General features: G+C 39.8%; 3 protein-coding genes across 5 annotated transcripts; all 3 read left to right on the forward strand.

Moving 5' to 3' along the window:
* The first annotated feature begins 776 nt into the window (after positions 1–776).
* LOC118233304 (zinc finger and SCAN domain-containing protein 32-like) lies at positions 777–5,494 on the forward strand. The gene is made up of 4 exons (XM_035428868.1): positions 777–2,702; positions 2,952–3,082; positions 3,661–3,772; positions 3,880–5,494. Exons 1-4 carry the CDS (start codon positions 2,447–2,449, stop codon positions 4,851–4,853), a joined length of 1,473 nt encoding a protein of 490 aa, XP_035284759.1. The 5' UTR covers positions 777–2,446; the 3' UTR covers positions 4,854–5,494.
* Positions 5,495–6,109: 615 nt separating this feature from the next.
* Positions 6,110–9,987, forward strand: LOC118233301 (zinc finger protein 853-like). 2 transcript variants are annotated; one of them, XM_035428863.1, is made up of 4 exons: positions 6,110–6,641; positions 7,198–7,277; positions 7,934–8,045; positions 8,541–9,987. In XM_035428863.1, the coding sequence occupies exons 1-4, from the start codon at positions 6,353–6,355 to the stop codon at positions 9,566–9,568; spliced, it is 1,509 nt and encodes a 502-aa protein (XP_035284754.1). In that variant the 5' UTR covers positions 6,110–6,352; the 3' UTR covers positions 9,569–9,987. The 2 variants fall into 2 exon arrangements, with proteins under 2 accessions (XP_035284754.1, XP_035284753.1); XM_035428862.1 differs by having other exon boundaries at positions 6,112–6,641; positions 7,168–7,277.
* Positions 9,988–11,383: 1,396 nt separating this feature from the next.
* On the forward strand, positions 11,384–18,729 carry LOC118233303 (zinc finger protein 181-like). 2 transcript variants are annotated; one of them, XM_035428867.1, is made up of 4 exons: positions 11,384–11,832; positions 12,048–12,160; positions 15,005–15,116; positions 15,976–18,729. In XM_035428867.1, the coding sequence occupies exons 1-4, from the start codon at positions 11,586–11,588 to the stop codon at positions 16,959–16,961; spliced, it is 1,458 nt and encodes a 485-aa protein (XP_035284758.1). In that variant the 5' UTR covers positions 11,384–11,585; the 3' UTR covers positions 16,962–18,729. The 2 variants fall into 2 exon arrangements, with proteins under 2 accessions (XP_035284758.1, XP_035284757.1); XM_035428866.1 differs by lacking the exons at positions 11,384–11,832; positions 12,048–12,160 and adding an exon at positions 12,625–14,257.
* Positions 18,730–18,755: the final 26 nt, after the last annotated feature.

Raw genomic sequence — 18,755 nt, forward strand, 5'->3', positions numbered from 1 at the left:
CACAAACCCAGTAACCACTCCCCTTTCCACGCCCCATAAACCCATGGATAACTCGAGACCCATAGTTTGCGCCGCTGGCTTACAGGCAAGACAATGCAAATATTTGACTAATGTTAGGTTCACTTAAATTAGAGTGCCTTTTAATGTCTATTAGATTATTTCTGGTTATATTCATTTAGCTAGCTAGCTAACGTTAGCTAACTAGGTAGTTTACTTTCATAAGGCAATGTTATCGATAACGTTAGCTAGCTAGTTTGCTTTTATGAGGACGTTATAGTTGTGCTTTTATCTTAACTTGGCTAGCTAGATAGCAAAAATTATAATTGGATATAAGTCAATGTCCTTACCTTAGCTATCTATCGATACTTGATATACTACTAAGCTAGCTAGTTTGTGAAAAGTCTCCCAAAAAGAGCGTGTATCATGGAGGTAGCTATGGTAACGGGGCACGGTCTGTCAATCATAGCTAACTGACAGTTCTCATTACCACGACCAGACGGTTCGGGTGAACTTTTATAGTGGGAAATTTAAGCTTAGAAAAATACGTTTTAAAGTACATTGAAATGACTGAATAATAAAAAATTATGCACATTTGTTTTGTTGTTGCCTAAAGACAACTGGGAAGTGTCACGTTCAACCACCATGTTACTCCTTTAAAGATCCTATGACACTATTCGCAAAGAGTAGGAGGTTCCCCGGTGTCCTGGCTAAAATCCCAGATCTGGCTCTCACAAAAACTTGCCACCTAATCATCTCCTGATTTAATTAGCTAAAAAATGTTCTCTCCCCTCCAGTGTATCTGCTCAGTGGCCAACAATAGAGGATTGTGATTGTACTGGGCTGCTCCCAGGTGTGAATGTGTATGAGTGTGAAGCAGGACGTTCCTGCAAAACAGCATATGTGCTCAATGAACCTACCCTGGGTAAATAAAGGTTAAAATGGAAAAATAAGACTGAATATGTGAAAAGGAAAACAGTCATAAGAATATATTGTAATGGTGGTATGAATTTCCTGGATTTTAGCACTATTAATTAGAATCAGATCTTTAAGTGGTGTTGTTCTGTGTCTTACAATTGGAAACAGAAACATTTGTGACAGAACATATAATAATGTACATATTAGAAAAGTACTCATAGAAGATGAGTTGCCCAAGAGCACTTCTGATCTGGAGACACTCCTCATTTTCCATTGGGAAAAATCCTTGGTGTGTCCCAAATAAATTCTTAATACCAAATCAAGTCAAAAAACCACATCTCAAGATTTTACATAGGTACTATCATTGCAATTTGTTAATAGGCTCATTTAGAGCTGAAATCTCATCAAATTGTTCATTTTGTAATATAGAGGAAACTGGTTAATTTATTCTATAGATATCCCTACTCTCTTTACTTTTGGGACACCATATCTCATTTTAGTGCATTCTGCAGGATGGTTGAAATTAAGGAATTGGTGGTCTTGTTTCTGAACTGCAATACAGGCAAAAAATGGATGACACCATCATTCCTTCTTGGTAGATTCCAGATTCATAAACAAACCAAATTTTAGGCTATTCTCTGTAGATCTCAATATTTTATTCAAATCCTTAGTGTAAATCCAAACAGAAAGGCAACAAATACATCCTGCATTCTACAAAAATTTAAAAAAGCTGCCAAAAGTAATAACATTTTTTCCCTTTTAATTTATTTATTTTTTATAAGTATATCTGGGACTTTTGTAATATTGTTGTTACTGTATTTCATATCCAGTTAATATTGTCATGTTTAATGCAACAGCAACAAAAAGCTTGTGTGTGGCACCGAAAAAAATGGGTTAACTGTAATGATTTTGGTGTGAATACATTTTAGAATTTAAATGTACTGTCTAAAATAGTATAATTTGGCCAAGTTAAGGAATTGACTTCATGGGTAAATTTTCCTTTTGGCACCAGAAACTTACTAAACTGCAATACTTCCGGTAACCATGACAGTTTGCACTCTTCAGGCGGAATGTCAATGCCTGCCCCCAGGTACCTGCGATGCATGGACCCTAATATTAGGGTCGTAATATTAGGAATTTAAGCAGGGAAATCATCAAATACCAGGAAAATAAAACACAATATGCTTAGAGAAACATATGCCGCAAAGGGATAGGTGAAGTTCGACTCAAGCTTGCAGCATAGCTCTTTGTCGAGTTCAGTCAGGAGTGAATCATAGACCTATATACGTTGTAAATCATCACAGTCTGCAACATAGACTCTATGGTATGCAATCGCTTCCTTATCAGTCCGGAAGTAAATTGTAGAATTTAGAACGGACAATAGGTGGCTCGTATGCGTAGCTCACATGATTAGGTTATGGCACTAGGTAAGCTATTTATTTGTTTTCGGCATAGTAGAACTGCTTAGCCATTTCACGGTTACAACTTGTCTTTCCCAGATATTTAGAATATAACTGGCCAGGTAGCGAAAATGTCGACCTGTGTTGCTTTCCATACACGTTTAACTTCCATAATGGATCAGTTAACTAAAGTGGCCGTAGCAGAAATTTGCGGACTTGTAGATGATGGCTATGCGCTTTTACACTTGGAACTGGCTCGAAGTAAAAAGGAGGTAGAAGGATTAAAGAAGAAATTACATATGATGGAGCCGTGGATTGCGCGAGGATCTAGGGAGGGAACTGGTCACTCCGGGGGCGAGGCTCCCGTTTGCAGTGAAAGAAAATTAGGTAAGTTGCAGTGCAGAAATATTTTTGTCGCGTGTATCGCACAGCGTTAGCAATGGAATAAAAGTGAAGAATACGGTTTGGGTTCCTTCGTTTATATATTGGTAATATTAGCTGCACCTATAAGGGCCATTGTCACGTAAAACACCCTGTTAAAGCATTCATAGTAATTCTCCACAGATGACATTCTTATTAGTTTTGTAACTTTTTTTTGTTGTTGCTAATTTTGGAATAAATGACCCTCCATACCAGATGAGGGAATCTGTGGAACTGCAGAAGGAGAATTTTATGTTGGTTGTGGTATGTCTGTCGGTGTGCGGAGAGGTGGAGAGCCATTATCTTTGGATAACGAAGATACTTCTGTTCAATCTCCTGGGGGTAAGGTGAGTTTGATAGTAACGGAAAAGTAATTTTCAAATTCCAATACACACATTTTCTGGTACTCTTTTATGAAATCTGCACAGCAACATTTCATGTCAGAACTTCACATTTATTCAGTGTGAATATCTCTCACCTCCCTGGCGTTCCATTATATTCTAATTGGGTATGTATCTACCATATCAGAGTCATGCATTTGAAACGTTTATCATTATTTGATGTAATGGAAGAACTTAAGAGAGTTCAAGTTCTTAAGAGAGTTGAACTGTGGAATTTAAGTGTTATTTATTGCCAGTCCCTTACAACCCATTTTAAATATTTGACTCTGTATGGGCTTTTTCCTTAGTTGGTCTGTCATGTTTATCATTTTTAGTTGCTGTTTACATCAACTGTTTCATCCTAGCAGACTCATTAACAAACCTATTTTTAAAAACTATTGCATGAAGGCAAAGTTAAGAAAAGTATCAGTTGTTGTGTGATGATAATTTATTTATCATTTGATACAAATTAGGTTAGTTCATAGTTCTGGGTTGACTACTAGTTTAATACATTGCTTACTTCAACTTTACTTCATTGCTAACAGTCTGTGGAAATGGAGGAGGAAAGGCTTGAAATGATAATCATCAAAAAAGAAGGAATGGATGAGGATGTGGAGACCAGTGACCCACAAGGAGGACTAAATGGCAATGAAGAGAGTAAGTGAAGCAAGTTATAAACTTTGTGTTGTGATTATGAGACTTGCTTTTTTCAGTTAAAGATGATATGTATATTATTATGTGTGTTTCTTGTATTTTACTTCCAGGAGCTGTGGAGTCAGATGGTGGTGAAAGGTCTCCTATTGCAGACACACTGACCACACCTGCAGTTGACACAGAGCAGCTCACTGAGCAGCACAGCACCAGACACAGTGTTTGGGAAGACAGTAGCCTGAGCCCTGCTCTCAAGGCAGAACCAGAGGATGAGACCTTAAACCTCCACCATAAAGGAACTGAGCTTAATAGTGGAAGACTGAACAGCCTGGGCAATGAGTATGTTTTGTTTGAGAGACCCAGTCAGTTGGAGACTTTCTTTACGCGGGGGAACTCAGAAACGGAGACAGAGGGTCCTGTCTGCTCTTACGCAGCCAAAACCAGCTCAGAGAACTTTCCAGGTCACTCAGAGCTACGACTTGGTCCTACCACATTGAAAGTGGTAGATGGGAAACCAGGTGTTTTATTACTGGAGTCTGGATCCTTTGAGAGGGAGGCTGGGATGAGTTCTGCATGGAACAAAGAGACCCTGCCCATTTATACACAATACAGACGCAATAAAAAAGACTGGAGCCCTGAAAAATTGCGGTCACAGAATGTTACCAATGTATATGCCGCACATGCTCAAATAGCACCAAGACACAATACAGTGGTTCCAAAATCAAAGGCACTAGCTATGAATAGATATGTACCTAGCAATCAAAGTTATACCACATCATTAGGCATGAAGGCCTATCATAAGGCTGGCACAAGGAAGAAACGATTCATTTGCACCTTCTGCGGAAAGGGCTTTCCTTCTCTTCACAACCTTGAAACACATGTGAGAGTTCACACTGGAGAGAGACCATTCATTTGTGCACAGTGTGGAAAGAGGTTCACTCAGTCAGGTCATCTGAAAGCACATCAGAGTGTTCACACCGGAGAGAGACCATACATGTGTACACAATGTGGGAAAAGATTTACTGGGAAACATAACCTTAAAGTGCACCAGCAGAGAACACACCCCACTGAATCCAATGTTGGATGAGCCCCAAGGTTTACTATTACTATTACGGTTTAAATAAATTACACATTAAGAATTGGTGCTCAGAATCTCTTTGGGGGAACTGCCTGGTTCTCTTTGCGTGTCTGTGGGTCTTTGCAGCTGAAGGGCTAGGAGGTGTGTGAATATGATCTTTTTGTGTTTTTAATGCCTCAGAGCCTTGGATCTGATGTCTCCCTCACCTAGACTGGGGCCTTTCAACCCACTAAAATTTGTGTGTTGGACCACTGAGCCACCTTGATGTTTGTTCATCTCATTAGTTTGAGAGAAAAAATAAAATTGAAAGTTCCTATTAAAACAAATGACAGAAATCCTAACTAATATATCCATTGGTTTCTTAAATGTGTGTTAAATGTTAAAATGATCAAAAGATGATGTTTTAAAGGACCCATGCAGCTTGGTGTTTTTAGAATAGGAACGTGCCCTAACGGTGGTGGAAAAGAGACTTTTTATATGCTCTCATACTGTTCTGAGGGCCAGTAGCTATAGTACCCATTTCACACTCAAGCTGCCATGCTGTCTCCACAACCCCTGAACTCATGCTGAGCTCTGGTGATCATTGTCAATTGGTGTGTGAATGATACAAACTAAATACAATAAAAGTATGTTACTTATTTGTTTTGTGAGGTGAGTGAAATGTGGTTGATTTTGAGCCACAGAGTGTGGTTGCCGTGTGCAGGCCTTGAACTGAAAAACGGTTCCCCATATGTCTGAGAACATCACTGTCAAGTAAACAGAGGGTTAAAAGCTACAGACTTAAAATATGTCAGCTAAAATAAATGTGGTTTTCAATTTACATTCTGAGAGAAATAGTTGGACCTATTTTTCCAGAAGGGAAAATGCGTACGGGAAAATATCATTTTATTAACTCGTTTGGGATGACAAGCCAAGCATGTAATCATATCCCATCAAAAGACCCAAACCCTGCTGCACATAGCCTAAAAAATTTGACTCCATAATTATTGAATAAACATTGAGCTGTTTATGTTTTTCATCAGCCAATATACTAGGGTTTCCTTACTGGGTATCACATATCTGATACTGATATTTGTTATGGATATCCATAATTCACACAGCCAGAATGTCTGCAGCACCTTGTTCTGCCAGGGCAAATGGAATGGCATAATGCAGACTCCTCAAAAGGCCGGGTAGACAGACACATGAGTTTCTCCGAGGTTATTTCTAGTACTTACGGTAATTCATGGGGTACCCCATCCAGCAGCAAGCCATCTGTCCTAGCTTCCTTGTCATTCCGGAAGCAAATTCTTGATTCGAGGAAACCACCATTGGTGAAGCTACTACAGTGGCTTGTTTGTATACCGCTCACGTAACTTACTAGCTACCTAGTTTTAATTGGTTAGTTCTAGCACTCCGCGATAGCCAGCTAGCTACATGGACCCGATGTGAAGCCAGCCCGAGCATTCTGATGCAGTTTCTGTTCTCTGCAAATATTTTTCGATACGAAGCGAACTGGTCAGTTAGCTATGATGTCGAATTACGTGGCTTTCCATGCTCAGTTAACCTCCATTATGGAGGTATTAACTAAAGCCGCCATAGCAGAAATTTGTGAACTTGTGGACGATGGTTATGCGGTTTTACATTTGGAAATTTCTCGAAGTCAAAAAGAAAACGAGGCTCTGAAGAGGAAATTACGAATGATGGAGCTGAGAGCTGCCCGAGGATCCTGGGACAGAAGACGAGCAGCCGAGAGCCATGTAAAGAGGCTGTCTAGTGGAGTACGGCTTTGTGATGAATTTACTGGGACTGCTCGGGGTGAGTATAAGTTTATATGAACGTTACCTAACATATTAATTGTGATCATGATGCATATTGTCCTGTATGATCCTTACAATCATTGGTCGGTTTATATGGAAGTTAAAACTTATCAAATATAAATGAAGTGAATAATAAATTGGTATTAGACTAGGCAAGAATAAATAAAATAATTAGCTAAACTGGTTCTGATTTTTTTTAATGAATGCGTACATGTTTTGCAGAAACAAAAATAAATTAATTAATTGAACTTGCGTTTGTTTTTCCCCCCCAATTTATTTAATTTCGATTACATAAAAGGATATATTATTTTGTATTTGTTTGAATATTTAGTTGTAGTTTACATTTATGTAGGCCTATGTCTATTAATTTGGGTTCTAATTTTGACCACTTGCGATCACTTATTGTGCGTGCCCATTTTACTTGTACTGTTAAAGCCACAAAGGGGAGTGCAACTGGCATATATGTGAATAGTTTACTTGGCATAGGTATCTACTTACCCACCTTCTCTGTTTTCCTTGTAAAGTGAGAGACTTCTCCATTGGTTGTCCGGCAGGCATCAGTTTGTGGGCAGATGTGGACCCACCAACTGTGGATGATGAAGACCCTTCCGTTAGGTCTGCTGCGTGTGAGAAGGTTAGTCTATGGAACAGAAAAGATTGTTCTACAGGATCCAAATACTGTACTTAATTATGAACATATCTCTTTTCTGGGGATATATATATATATATATATATATTTATTTATTTATTTATTTTTTTGCTAACCACATCTAATTCTGAACTTGGTGTTGATCTCCAAAACATACACTAAAACTGAAATGATATATTAAAAACCCAGATAGTTATATACACTGTACATGGCACATTAATGACATACAAATACTGTTATGACCATTTTGTGATGGTCATTTCAGATCATTTTAATTTTTTTACACATTTCTCAGAATTCCAAATTTGTTACATTATATTCCAGCCTAATATGCATTATATTGACATATTTCAAATTTATCGATCCTCATGTGTGAAATAATTAAGTAATTAGTTATTGTAGCATATTTCCTATGCTGTTGTTAGCACTAATTCACCCTTGTCTAAAAGTTAAAGATATGTAGATTAATTTTAAACTAAAAATGTATTGTAGTTATTGTCAGAAAAAGAAATCAGTTCATATGGTTGTTTAAAACAAGTACTGACATTCATTTTTCTTAGCAAAGTGCAAATATTTTGGTATTTATTAAGTGATTGAGAATATTAAATCCAGTCAGCTTAAGAACATGATTCCACTTTTAGTCTGCAGACATAGAGGAGGAAAGGCCTGAAGTACAAACTATCAAAAAGGAGGGAGTGGATGAGGTTGTGCAAGCCAGTGACCCTCATGGAGGACTGAAGTTCAATGAGGAGAGTAAGTAAAGCCCGTTATATCAAAACTGTAAAAATGTGAGACCTGCCAGACAGTGTCCACAAACAGACTCAGGTCAAACCACTTTGACTCATTCAGAGGAGCAATGGAGTTGAAATTCAATTGGGTTGTTTCATCGTCAGCTGTGATGCCTTGTACTGTTAAATTTGTTTTTAATCTGTGTCTATTTTCATCTTGATATTGGACGCTTAAATCATTTGACAGCCTTGTTTTAAAATGGTTATGAATATTGCCCTAAACTGCTTTTTAACAAATTGCTTTAATTACTCATAATCCCAGAGTTAATTATTTGTTATATCTTGTATGCATTCCAGATTTAAAAAATGTATTTAATTTTTAAGAGTTGACAAAGTGGGAGTTTCATTTATTAATTTGCTGTCAGACTTTGCATGTTTGAAACCCATGTATTTTTTGTCTGAAACTCATACTATAGAGGCTCTTATAATGTCTTGTATATGTTTCTAATCTGTCCTCCAGGACCTGTGGAGGCTGGGGGTGAAAAGGCTTCTGATGTGGATGCACAGACTGAACCTGTAATTGGTACAGAGGAACCCACTGTGCAGCAAGGCACCAGACAGCGTGTTTGGGAAGACAGCAGACCGGACACTGTTCTGAAGGCAGAAGCAGATCATGAGTCTGTAAACCCCCAGGATACAGAAGGGAGACTGAACAGCCTGGAAAATGGGTATGCTTTGTATGAGAGACCTGGTCAGTTGGACACTTTCTTTACACGGGGGGACTCTGAAACTGAGACCGAGGAGCCTGCTTGCTCTTATTCTCCAAACACCAGCTCAGACAGTCTCCCGATCCATCCGGAGCTGCAGCTCAGTCCCACCGCTGCTAAAGGTGTAGGGGACAGGTTGTCGCCTGTAGGGCGCCCTGATGTGAAACCAGATATAATACTGATAGATTCTGAACCCCTTACAGTGGATGCTGAGATGCATTCTGCATGGACAAAAGAGTCCGTGCCAGGAGTGGTGCACTCGCAACAAAGGAATTACAAGGAATATGGGCAGAGGGAAGACTTGCATCCAGAAAATGCACTCCAGATGCCAGTGAGAGAGTGTAGAACTGAGTCAAACTCACAAATGAACAGACGTTTCACCTCAGGTTCCAGACTTAAGTCTAATAACAGAATTAGCTCCAGAGAGAAACGATTCATTTGTGGATACTGTGGAAAGAGTTTTACTTGCCCAAAATATCTTCAGACGCACCAGAGGGTTCACACAGGTGAAAAACCGTACAGCTGCATGCACTGCGGGAAGCGGTTCGCTCAGTCAAGCTACCTTAAGAAACATCAGACTGTTCATACGGGAGAGAAGCCGTTCAGCTGTGCACAGTGTGGGAAGCGGTTTGCTGACTCAAGCAATCTCATAAGACACAAAAGTGTTCACACAGGAGAGAGACCGTTCATTTGCATACATTGTGGGGAAAGATTTGCGGGGAAGCATAACCTTAAAATACACCAACAGAGAAACCATCCGTCTGTGTGGAGCTCAAGATAGAATCTAAACAAAGAGTCAGATACTTTTGATTTAGTACACATAGCATGGGGTGGTTTTGAAGGAGATTTAACAAAATAAAGGATAACACCAAGCAACTTTAATTTAGATGTCTGTTACTAAAGTGTGTCAATCATGAAAGAAGACATCCTTGTTGTATGTGACTTGATTTGTGCTATTGTGCTATCTGTGTTATTCTTGTGTTAATGTAAACAGGAAGCAGAAAGCTGCTCATACAGGCCAGTTGCTATTGGTTATGTGTTCAATTCAGCTATTTGAATTGGACATTTCGTGGTTATTGGTATAGTAGCCCTACTGTAATTACTGGTGTAAAATATAAGTGTTGAAAAGGCTGTAAAACATGTTATTGGTATAAATCTGAAAACAAAAAAGTAAACAGGAAATTGTGTTATTGGAATTTACCCTGGCAGATTGTTGCTAATATGTCTGCAAAATTTCAGTGCCAGTTAGACGTGTGCATACATCTGAAGATCATAAAAGCAACAAGTCACGTGAAGTTTGAGACTGATGATGTATCCATGTTGCATTCTAAGCTTAGTAGGAGTATATCCATTTATAATCATATAACAAAGAACTGCATGAAACTTATAACATCAGGCAAGTGTTGTTATTGCCAGTTTAAAAAACTTTATAAACGTTTTATATTCACTGTAAGTTATTCATTGTCATTTAAATGCCTTGAACCTTTGGATAAAAACAAATTACCTAGTAACATAACATACTTAGTATATGTTATACTACATACTGTGTTATTATGTTAACATAATAGCATAGTTTAATAACATACTGCATCTTGCTACTTACTCCAGCAGCAGGCTTGTTAGCAGTGGCATGTCAATTATTATTATTATTATTATGCCTCAAACACTACAAATTTCATTCTGCATCTGACAGCAATGGAAAAAGAATACATACGCTCAGGCAGCACAGTATGGTTCAGGTCATTACATTTGAACTTATACTTTAAATTGTGGTCACCTATGTCCATTTATTCTATCACTGCAAAATCATGTGAATAATATATGTCTGTAGTATCTGTGATATCCTACATCCTTGAAAAGTAGAGAAGAAATGGTCCAAATAAAAAAACCAACACACAAAAAAAATTTTCTTTCATTTTTCCAAGTACAAACTTAGCAACAACTTGCATATGATGCACACCTGCCCTGATTAATAGTAAAGGCTGGGGGAGCTGATGGGTAATTCGCTATTTGTAGTCTTGTTCTCTATAGACTATCTTATGCACTTGACAGTCTGATTTAGAAATATCTGAGGCTGTTTATACAAAAGTCCATGACTTACTGAACTGTATTAAAAAATATGACCTCTCTAGATTCAGAAAGGACAATTTGCTGTAGTTTTGGAAGACTTTTGGTACTTATGTTGTCTGCAGGGTTGCTGGATCTACTGGATGGCTTTATGCCAAACGACAAACCCAAAAACCCGAGAGTGCCAAAGTGAAAATAAAACCACATAAAAACTCTCCCAATTAAAGATGTGAAATTAATATCATTCTACATTACAATTAAAACCTTTTTTCTATTTGTGCTTCTTTTAATTTTCAAAGCACATTAATTCACAATATGTGCAGACCAACAAAGCCAATGCAATTGCAAGAAACATTTATTGAAACAGAACATAGAAAGAAACTCCCAGAAATATGCCAAAATGACTACTTTTTCCCACTCTGGAAACCAGGGAAGAAAAGAAGCCCAAATAGTCACATGTGACATTATGCTCATCTGGCTACCCTGAACGGCAGCTCTCAAAAATATGCTATGAAAGGTGGAAACCCTTCTACAACGTGTGACCCGGAAGTACAATATGCTTAAGGTTGTGTTTTCAGGCGTTTGCCAGTTTCGCAGGTCTGTGGTTAGTTCACATCTTTTTCCAGCACGTAGCATTATTGCAGTGTAAGAACATAACAAGTAGAGCTTGAAAGAGAATATTGCGTTGCTAGCGAAACTAACTGGCTAGCCAGTGAATTTAATTTGAGACGATGAATTCTGTCTCTTTTCAAACACAACTGGCCTCCATCATGGAGGTATTAGCTAATGCGGCAGTAGCAGAAATTTGCGAACTTGTAGATGATGGCTATGCTGTTTTGCACCTTGAAATATCACGGAAGCAGAAAGAAAATGAAGCCCTAAAGAGGAAATTACAAATGATGGAGCTGAGGATATCGCGGCGTTGTACCGAGAAACCACGAGCTCGGATTCGCGATGAAATAATAGGAACGGAAAGCGGTAAGAAATTTCTTATTGACATGCATGTACGTTTCTATGGTTTGTTTTGCCTTAAATTACACATTGTTTGCAATTTACATTCAATTTAAATGACGGATGTTGGATAACATCCAACATCCGTCATCCGTTGGTATGATATAATTTTCCTTCACGAAATTAAGTTACTTCTATATGTTTTGACAGATCGCAAGCTAACTATTCGTTGTCTGTTTCAGAGAATGCTGAGTTCCCCCCCGAAGAGAGAGTTGGCAATCCGTTGGACGTCGGTGTTTGGAAAGAAGGGGAGCCCACTATTGTGGATGTGGAAGACACTATAAAACATGACGAGGTCGGTTCTGAATGATACATTGGAGATAATGGCGATACCCAATGACAAATACATATTGTGGGACACTTAGCAGTCGTGTAATGGTTTTGTGTCTATAGTCTAATAGGCGTGTGCTCTATGCTGACATTGCATTGGCTGTCGGTTAGAGCCTAGTCTCGCATAGCCAGACCACACTTCGTTTCAGCGCTGTGCCAGCGCTGGAGAAAGGTCTGGCTGCCTGAACCGATTATCATTCAGCCTTGACGTAGGGCGCCGCCATTTTTCCTTTTTTGTGTGAGGTAGGCACATAACTTCCGGGGCGTCAGACACAGGTAAACAGCACATGGCTAATATCTGCTTATAGCAAGTGGCCGTCATATTTTTGGACTTGAAACAGTCGCATTTGGGGAGTTGCTGCTAACCGCTTGGTTAACAGTTGGCTACACAGATAACTGACGAGCAAAATTGGAGAGGTAGAATGTTACATGCTTGTCAGTTAACGTTAGCTAGTCAGCTAAAATATTTTGGTTAACCAGTGCGGATATGCTTAATTTTAATGTATAAACGCATTAGCTCTCAAGCTATGTTTGTCGGAAACGCGATTAGCTTTTTATTTGAGTGTCAGCCTTTGATAGGTGGACGGTTTTTCTTCTCTTTAATGGGTAAAAGAAAGGGCCTTTGTGGGTCGCACGCTGGTGAGATGGAATTGGTGGTCTAACCGCTAGCTGACTGGCGATTTAAGTTCAACATTTATATTTAGGATAGTTTGTTGACTAGCTAGTTGGCTAGCTGTAACAAATAACGTAGTCTAGCTAACGTTAACAGGTCTGTGAAAAACTAGGTGTTATTGCTGACGAGCTACAGTGCTTGTTTTGGGAACGAATGTGTTTAACTAGCTAGACTCGCTATGATGGATTACTTCCTAACGTTACCCGTACGATGTGATTTAAAGCGGCTTTTGACAGCTGTATTTCTCGTTACTTAACCGGGTTTTAACATGAATATGGACGCAACGAGACTTAAATGTGTTCCCCCCACGTTTTGTAAGGATGATTTTTCGCTAACGTTACCCGTTTCCTGCCGCTGAGTGATGCTGTTTTCTTGTTTGCAATCGATAAAAAAAATTGTTTCATAGCTGGCTAACTTAGCTAGTTTCTGTGTGTGGTAAACTAAAGTTATTTTTTCTGTCACGGTGCGACCCCAGCTCTATCTAGATTGCTATGAAACTTGCGTGAGGTGAAGTTAGCTAGTAGCTGACTGCTCGACTCGGCAGTAACTTTCTGGTGGGAATGTAACGCTAGATTTGATAGCTACAACGCTAACTAGAAATGCATCAGGCGACACATTTAGCTCCTAATCTTTTGTAACATGTTGACGTAGCTTTGACAAGCTAATCATTGATTGGTGTGTGTCCGTGTCGATGAATGTTTCCATTTGACTTGCATTGTAGTTAAAAACAGTAGTTTAAAACACACAAATTACCACGTTAAAACAACACCCTACGCTAGGTAAACAATTAGCCCGGAAGCTGTTTGCGAGGAAACTTGGAGGAAACGCTCTGGCTTGTTTTTATTTCTTTAAACCAATCAAGCCCAGGATGCAGCGACGGTGCCCTTGCACTAAGTAGTTGGCTGTGACCCCCCATTAAACTCAGAGAAGACGAACTTGTTTTGGTGGAACATTTGCAGAGAGGCGAGCCCTGGCATTAAAATGGCTAAATCCCCACAAAAGAAAACGCCACATAAAACAGTAGAAGACGTATGTCGACTATGTGATACGACTTTTACTGATAAAAAAAACAAACATAACTTGATCATCGGTGCCCTAGAGGCGAAGCCTGCCTATACTTTAGCTCTGGAGGAGCTCACTGGACTCGTTAAAACCACAGACGATTTAATAGCTGTATGTAGCTCTTGCAGAACGTTATTAAACCGATATCACAGAAGCTCGTGTGAAGTGGAACGGATTGGTACATTGGTCAAGTCAATGTCACTGGCGCATGCCGCTGCCAGAGTTAAAAGATGTGCCAAATCAACTCCGACTGACGATGGCCGTGTCAGAAAACGAATCAACATCGGGCATGAGAGTCTTGCGAGACGGAGTCTGGGCTTTTCCGAGGTGCGTTCACAAGTTGTTGTGGTCCTGCAACTGTAGTAAAATCAGATTCGATACATAGATAGGCTAAATCTATGTATCATAATATTTAATCATTGGTGATTAGACAAAGGTGTATGACAATTTATCTTTACAACCATTCACCGAAAGAACCAAGCAGGCCTGCCTTATTGCACGATCCAAATCTTCGTCAAAACTTGGAATTTTCAGCGTGTAGGTTTCTAGCTCGGAGGTTGTTGTTGTTTCACGTAGCGACGGGGACTTTGAAAACGGTAACACACAGATAGCGGAAGGGGAGGAGAATTCCGACTGAAATAGTCGGCCAATGGCAGGCTTATATCCACAGTCTGTATCCTGTGAGTCAGGCTAGTTAGAGCCTGGTCATAAATGCAACAAGTATTGCCACTTAAAGCAAAATGTTAAGTATCTAAGAAGTAGATTATAGTTCTTCTTTAGAACGAGTTGTTTTGCCCCCCTAGGATATGGCTCATTTAGTTTTTTTTTCTGTAGTAATTAGCTAGAACATAAAAATAAAAAAAAGCTTAAATAATAATACCCTGCTGAAGTGTGTGTGTGTGGGTGGGCATGCATGTGTGCACGCTGGTATGTTTGTCCTGCCATATTATAAACCTATTATAGGTACCCACATAAATATTTTATTGCAAAACTTCAAAAAATGGTGTAATTATTTTTTATCAAGCTTGTGTGTGATGCTGCAACTTGGTCACATTCATGTTTCCCTTGTAACAGTGTGCAAGCAAAGAGGAAAGAAGACCTGAATCACTTGCCATTAAAAAGGAGAAGTTTGAAGAAGAGTTGGAGAGCAGTGATCCACAGGGAGGACTAAATCTCAGTGAAGAGAGTATGTGATGATTGGATAAAGTGCAGCAGAATACTATTTTAGGCCTGGTATATACTCTACGCATGGAATGCAAATACCAACCCAGATTCAGGACATACACACGCACTTTACTTACATACCATACATGTATTTACTGGCTTCTTCTAGCCCTGTCTGTGGATATATACTGCTAATCCACAAGGTGGCAGCCTTAGCTAATTAGATTTTTCAAAGCAGTTAACATTGGAAATGATTACTTCTTTGCTTGTCGTTGTTTGTTGAACAGTATTTGCATTTATTGCTTCAAATGGAAACGCATGGAACTTCACCACACGTTTGTGTCACATTATAAAATTTGGACTTCATATTTTGCTATGCGAGAACGTAAGAAGTGTCCTTTGAGTTCCTTGCATAGAGTATGTTACAGGCCTTAGGGTCTCTGAATGTCTCTGTGCAGACATAGAGATAAGAAGGAATGCTATAAGCATGACGCAGCCCTACTGTAGCAACATAGCAGCAATCTCACAGTACTTCCACAATAGACTCCCAGAGATGGACTCCTGTGTTTTAGTCCAGTAAATTCTCAGCGATAGATTCCTTGTCTTAGTCCAGTCAAGCCAAAGCTGCTGCCATCTACTTGAAATGCTTCTCTTAATTACTAAATAACCGGCATGTACTCCCACGTTCCTGTTTCAGGTGAATAGAGAAGCATTTCTAACTGAATGCACTTGTTCTCCATGCTGTTACTGGATGTCCATGTGTACACAGTGGTCAAATAACAACATAATATTAAGAAGACATTTTAATGGCTGAATATCATTGTAGTGGATTATGCAATCTCACTGGCAGATATTTATGTTGATTGTGATCTTCCCTGCAGGACCTGTGGAACCAGCTGTTGAAAGGGCTCTCATTGCAGAACCACAGACTGAACCTACAATAGACACAGAGGAGCTCACTGAGCAGCACAGCACCAGACACAGTGTTTGGGAAGATGGCACACTGGACACTGTTCTCAAGGCAGAACCAGATAATGAGACTATAAACCTCCTGGATGCAGGCTCTGAACACACAGCAGGGAGGCAGGACATTTTGGACGAGCACGTCATGTACAAGAGAGCGGGCCAACTGGACACTTTCTACACGCGGGGGTTTGCTGAAAAAGAGACCGCGAGTGCAGCGTGCTCTTACGCGACTCCGCCGGACTCCGCAAGCTTTCCAGGTAGCTCGGATTTACAGCCCATCCTCTCTGCAGGGAACGGCAAGACGCTTCCCACGTGGAACAAGATGGCAGCTTCTGAAGCGGTCCACACACAGCACAGGCGCTACAGACAGGACCGGCGGCGGGAGCGGCTGCAGCTGGCCAACGTGCCGTTTCCGCCCCAGGCCCAAATGGCTGCGCCAGAGGACACGGGTCCCAAACCCAGGATCCCAGATGTGAACAGATGGGCCCCTTGCGATGACCGCTTCACCAAATCCAAAAGCGTGAAGGCCCCTTACCGAGTCGGCACGACGAGGAGAAAGCTGTTCATCTGTACGTATTGCGGAAAGAGCCTAGCTTGCCTGAAAAACCTTAAAACGCACCTGAGGGTTCACACCGGAGAAAAGCCATTCAGTTGCGCGCAGTGCGGGAAGCGCTTCGCCGATTCCAGCAACCTGAAGAGGCACCAGAGCGTCCACACGGGCGAGAGGAAGTACGGGTGCACGCACTGCGGCAAACGCTTTGCCCAGTCTGGGTCGCTCAAAGTACACCAGAACGTCCACACGGGACACAGGCAGTACATCTGTGCCCAGTGCGGGAAGACCTTCCTTTCTTCTAGTCATCTCAAGAGACATGTGACTGTTCACGCTGAAGAACAATTTTAACCTTTTGGAACTGCGAGGAACGAGTTTGCTCAGCAGTCTCGATATCCTGTAATGGTCAAGTTTCACCGAGACCATTTGGGTGCGCTTGATTCGGAGTTGACAAGCTGTAATTTCTTTATTTTCAACCATGTGCTTGCTCTGGACATTTTTATCCTAAAGGATTTCTTCAAGCAGACCATTCCAGTACAAAAATAAAGAAATTGTGTACTAATTATGAGGACCTGCATGGTGCTTATGGCCATGCCACAGAGAATACAGATCCTCTCCGCATATTAATCTCTGTTATTAGGGTGCATATTACACATCAGTGGTGCTGCAGAGGTTTTTAGGGTGTTATTGGCACAGTCTGTGTCCACAAGGTGACCAGTGAAGTTGCTGAAAAAAGGTCCTAATTGCAATAATCTAATAGTGTCATTCTATCAATTTTGTATTGTGCTCGTTTTGTTGAAGTTTGTGTCAACAAAATTGGGACAATAGTCTGAATATTATCCAACAGAACTTGGTGGATAAACGTTTGTTTTTTTATTTATATTTTTTTAATGAACTTGGTATTGCATGCTGTTCCTGCCACTAACACCAACATGTTAGTCAAGCACTCTGGAAAGTCTACAAATTTGAAATGTGTAGGAACCCTGCAGTGATGAACAAGTCCCTTTAAACATAATTTTGATCAGGCCATTTTCAGATATTTATAATGGAGTGAGATTCACGTGTACTTATTGACGTCCAAATAGGTTTTGAATAGCTAATGACCATAGATCTTACAAATTGCATACATATGGACATTAAATAATGCACTAGTTCAAATTGTCTGTCCTTAGTTTTGGTGGATCTTGCGACATTTGCGGTAACTGGTGTTCGCAAAAGTTAGCTTTCATACTTCTAGAGTTTTCCCACAATGGAGTTCCATTCAACTGGAGTTCCATTCAAAACAAAGCTATTACAAGGTGCACATTGTGTGCTTAGTTTTCTTAGGAGATAATCACGCTGTACCATATGTTGGAGAAAGAAGACTGCCCACAGGCAACCAACAGTGTCATCTGACATGGTAATATTGAGCAACATATCAAACCTAATTTTAAAGACGCTTTTTAGGTTTTGGACACTTGCTCTTTTGCATTCGGCATGCAAGTTCTTTTGAGTGCATTTTTTTGCATTTCAATACTTGGTGGAATTGTTGGACCCAACATCACTAGTGGAAAATAGCATATAGAGGAGCAGATATAGAATTCAAACACATTGCATCGATATTTCTACAAAAATGGCATTGTATGAAATATGGCGGTTTTTAATATGGAAAAATTAAGGATTGACACTAATGTTAGATATGTATTTTGCCTCAAACATACAATGTAGACTTCAAAGGACACTGAGGTCACTGGGGGACCTGTTGTGCCAAAGGGAAGAAAAATGCATGGTTGAAAGAAAGCTGATATTAAAACGATTGCATAGCATGACCAACTGAATCATTTAAATGTTCTTTTCATAATTGTATATATTATTTCATAGCCTCTGGATGTCAGTATTTATGATGGTTAACATTTATACAGTGTATGTGTGTGTTTGAGTGGAGGGATGCATTATTTTCTACAAGAAGGAAAAACATGCCCTCCTTCCCATTGCCCCCATTTTGCATGGGGCTTGACATTTCCCTACAGAAAAACATTGCAATAAACTTGAAATATCCATTCTTTAAATGTCCTATTTCAGTTTCAATCCATTGCCCCTAATCTATACAAAGAGCTCTGCAATAAAGCTGTTAACACTGCGGCATTACATTTCATGACTGTGTCA

This window comes from Anguilla anguilla, chromosome 8 (assembly GCF_013347855.1).
Source record: "Anguilla anguilla isolate fAngAng1 chromosome 8, fAngAng1.pri, whole genome shotgun sequence".
In the NCBI taxonomy this organism is placed as follows: domain Eukaryota; kingdom Metazoa; phylum Chordata; class Actinopteri; order Anguilliformes; family Anguillidae; genus Anguilla; species Anguilla anguilla.